Below are 3,596 nucleotides of genomic sequence, written 5' to 3' on the forward strand. Positions count from 1 at the left end.
CAGTCCTTAATCCACATTTAAATTTAGACATCTTTAATCCTAGCATTCATGAGGCAGAAGCAAGTGGAGTTTGAGGCCAACCTGGTCTACACAACAAACTCCAGGCTAGCCATGGTTACAGAGTGAGACCATGTCTCGAGGCTGTGTAGCGTAGCGAGTTGAAGGCCAGGTTGGACAATTACCAAGACTCTGTTTCTAAAACAGAGACCAGGCTTGGTGAGATGTGTCTATAATCCCAGTTCTCGAAAGAAGCAGATGGATCAGGAGTTTAAGTGGTTCTTAGCTCTGTAGTGAGTTCAGCCAACCTGGACTGTATGAGACCCTGTCTCAAAACAAAACAAAAATTAAAGCTGCACTAGTGGTGAAAAACTGTGACCCCAGCATTTGAGAGGGTAAGGCAAAAGGGTTGCTGAGAGTTCAAGACCAGCCTGGACTATATCAAGACTGTCTTAAACAACAGTAACAAAAACATGAAATCAAAAATGAAGGAAAAATAAGGTCTGTTAAATAGTTCAGAGAGGTAGACGACTTGCCTACTGTTTGCAATTCTGTGTTCAATTCCAACTACTCTAAAAACAAACCAATAAATACTGTACAGCCCAAGGACATAGGCAAAAAAATAAAACAAACCCAAGCCAAAAAAGAAAAATGCACCTGTTTGAAAGCTCTGATATATACTGTTAGGGATGCTCTATGGGCACATACTACTATATGCCCCATTTTACAGATATAGCAACAGATTGTGAGTAGTTTAATGGTTTGTGTGCCAGAGCTAGCACTTGAATAAGGTTGTGTGTGAGACAAGGTCTCAGTCTATAACCTCGCCTGGGTGAAACCCACAGCAATCCTGCCTCAGCCTTCCAACGCTGGGATTCTAAGTATGGGACACTATGCCTGGTTTGAATGAGATCTCTCAATATGTAGCAGAGGTTGGCCTTGAACTCATAGCAATCCTCCTGCCTCTGTCTTCCAGGTTCTGGGATTACAGGCATTCACCACCACTCCTTTTTTTTTTTTTTTTTTAATGTTTATTGCAAATGCTGGCTTTTAGAAATAACCTTTTTCACTCTAAAGGTGGTAATCATTGCAAAAAATAAATTTTAGAAAGTTAAAAATAGACAAAAAATGATTAATCATTTTCTACATTTTAATTTTAATACATGCAATTGTAGGAGATATTTATATTTCCTTCCAGATTTATTTTCCCTCTCTTCAACAAATGTTAAGCACTTATGGGCTAGGACCTGTGCACATTGCTGGGGATAATACAGTAGCCAACAGATCTCCTGTCCTCAAAAGGCTTACAGTCTACTACTTGGTTATTCTATTTCACTAGAGATCTAAGCTGTGACATTCTATGTAGTTTCAAGAAACAAACTCCAAGTGCGCTGGTTTACCAGGTCTGTGATTCCAACAATTGCTAGGCTAAGGAAGTAACATTGTTGGGAGTTTGCGACCAGCCTGGACGTCACAGTTCCAGGCTAGCCTGGGCCACAGAGTGAGACTCTGTCTCAAAAACAACAAAAACAAAACCGCAGAAGAACAAAACTCTAAATAATAAGTAGAAGGACATTTCGGGTGGGTCTAAGGCGCTATGCTCAGCCTCCAAGTCTCACTTCAACGTCTTCCCAGAAACAAGATTCTTACAAGAGCCAAGCGCTATCAAGCTTAAGAGTACCTGCAGCATTTGGCAAAAATGACCGGAGGGTCCTCAAGGAAAAGGTTCAGGAGGGGGTAAATGGTACGTGGCATCTAGGAAAATGACTAGGGTCCCGACGCTTGTGAAAACGATGAATGTCCACAGAAAAAGACGGTCCACAACCATGGCCACAAACTGCCAGTCCTCCTTCAGCTAAGGGTAGACAGAAAAATTAATTAATTAAAAAAACAAACTCCAGGTCCGGAGTTCTGGGAAGCCCACCCCTTTCAGTTTTCTGCCAAGGTCTTGTTACTTGGAATGTGAGAAAAAGATAAGTAGCGCAAAAGTCAGGCTCCAGCTAGATATGAAAGCAAGGAACCAGTCGGAAAGCAGGAAGGACAAACCAAGCACACTTCCAATCAGAAACGGAAGGGCCTTGCTAAGGGCGGAGCTTAAAGTTAGGGGTGGAGCCGAGGTCCAGGAGCCCACAGGCTCCAGACTCTTTGGACTTACTGCGTCGTGGTCCTCCTGTTCCTGAAGCTGTCGGGCCATGTAGCTGATTGAGGAAATGACCTCTCGTAGCTCCTGAGGCAGACCTACAGCCCGGGTTGGACCATCGATAAATCGTCGCAGGTCCGGGGCAGATGATTCAGGCTGAAACCTGTGTGTGTAGGGTGGGGACTGTTTGACCACACCCTGGGTTCAAAGAGAATGTGAAGTTCCCGTTGACCTGTCGACCCTGCTCCAGCTGCCGATCCTCCAACAACCTTCCGTACCTGGGAGAGACCTTCCGTATCTCCCCAGCAGCCCTGACCTCTCCAGACTATTGCCAAGTTTCTGGCTCTTTAAACTTTTAAATGCCACCTTTTCACAATGCAAGCACAGACAAGGTTCCTACAACTCCCATGATATGCTAGGCCACATTACCTTCCACTGTCTTCTGGGAGCTGTAACTCTCCCTTGCCCAAGTGATTGACTAGTGTAGGTCTTTTTTTGTTGTTGTTTTTGTTTTGTTTTGGTTTTTTGTTTGTTTTATTTTTCGAGACAGGATTTCTCTGTATAGCCCTGGCTGTTCTGGAACTCACTTTGTAGACAAGGCTGGCCTCGAACTCAGAAATCCGCCTGCCTCTGCCTCCTGAGTGCTGGGATTAAAGGCGTGCGCCACCACGCCCAGCGACTAGTGTAGGTCTTACCTGTTAAGTTTAGGGAAAAGAAAATCACTTGGAGGCTTCCGGATGAAATATTCATCAGTTCCTCTGCCCCAGCCACTTCTTGGAGAAAGAGAGTGATGTGGTTCAGGTAGTTGGTCTCTCTCGGGTTTGGGCCTCTTCAGACCCAGGTATGGAGGGAGCTTGTGAATGAAGATCTATACAGTAGAAGTGACATATTACAGAGGGCTTTAATGCTTTCAATCACAAAGGAAGCAGCTAAGTATTCCCACTCCAGATGTCCCTTCCTGTGCATGCGCACTCACGGTACTCCTGAGCTACATTGGCAGAACCTCAACTGCACAGCTTTAGGGCTGGACACATAGATGGCTCAGCAGTTAAGAGCACTGACTACTCTTCCAGAGAACCCTGGTTTCCAGGGCCACATGGTGGCTCACAACCATCTGTAAGTCTCAGGCACATAGGTAGTACACTTATGCATATACAAAACAAACATTCATTCATGTAAACATACACACACACACACATATATATATATATACACATACATATATATATATATATATATATATATATAATCACACCACACACACAATGTATTTACTATTTACACTTTTAAAAAGAGCTCTTTACAGAGATAAAGTTTGGAGCTGTGAAGAAAGGATGGACCATCTAAAGACTGCCATATCCAAGGATCCATCCCATAATCAGCTTCCAAACGCTGACACCATTGCATACACTAGCAAGATTTTGCTGAAAGGACCCAGATATAGCTGTCTCTTGTGAGA

General features: G+C 43.8%; 1 protein-coding gene across 1 annotated transcript in view; it reads right to left on the reverse strand.

Annotated features, from left to right (window-relative positions):
- Positions 1-1,129: 1,129 nt before the first annotated feature.
- Positions 1,130-3,596, reverse strand: part of Chrnb1 (cholinergic receptor nicotinic beta 1 subunit) — a 13,108-nt gene continuing 10,641 nt past the window's right edge. The window contains exons 9-11 of the mRNA XM_021176985.1: positions 2,833-3,005; positions 2,153-2,300; positions 1,130-1,852 (exon numbers count right to left, since the gene is read on the reverse strand). Of these exons, the coding sequence (XP_021032644.1) occupies positions 1,712-1,852; positions 2,153-2,300; positions 2,833-3,005 (462 nt within the window). The 3' untranslated portion in view covers positions 1,130-1,711. The remainder of the gene's footprint in view (positions 1,853-2,152; positions 2,301-2,832; positions 3,006-3,596) is intronic.

The sequence above is a fragment of the Mus caroli genome, chromosome 11 (assembly GCF_900094665.2).
Source record: "Mus caroli chromosome 11, CAROLI_EIJ_v1.1, whole genome shotgun sequence".
Lineage (NCBI taxonomy): Eukaryota > Metazoa > Chordata > Mammalia > Rodentia > Muridae > Mus > Mus caroli.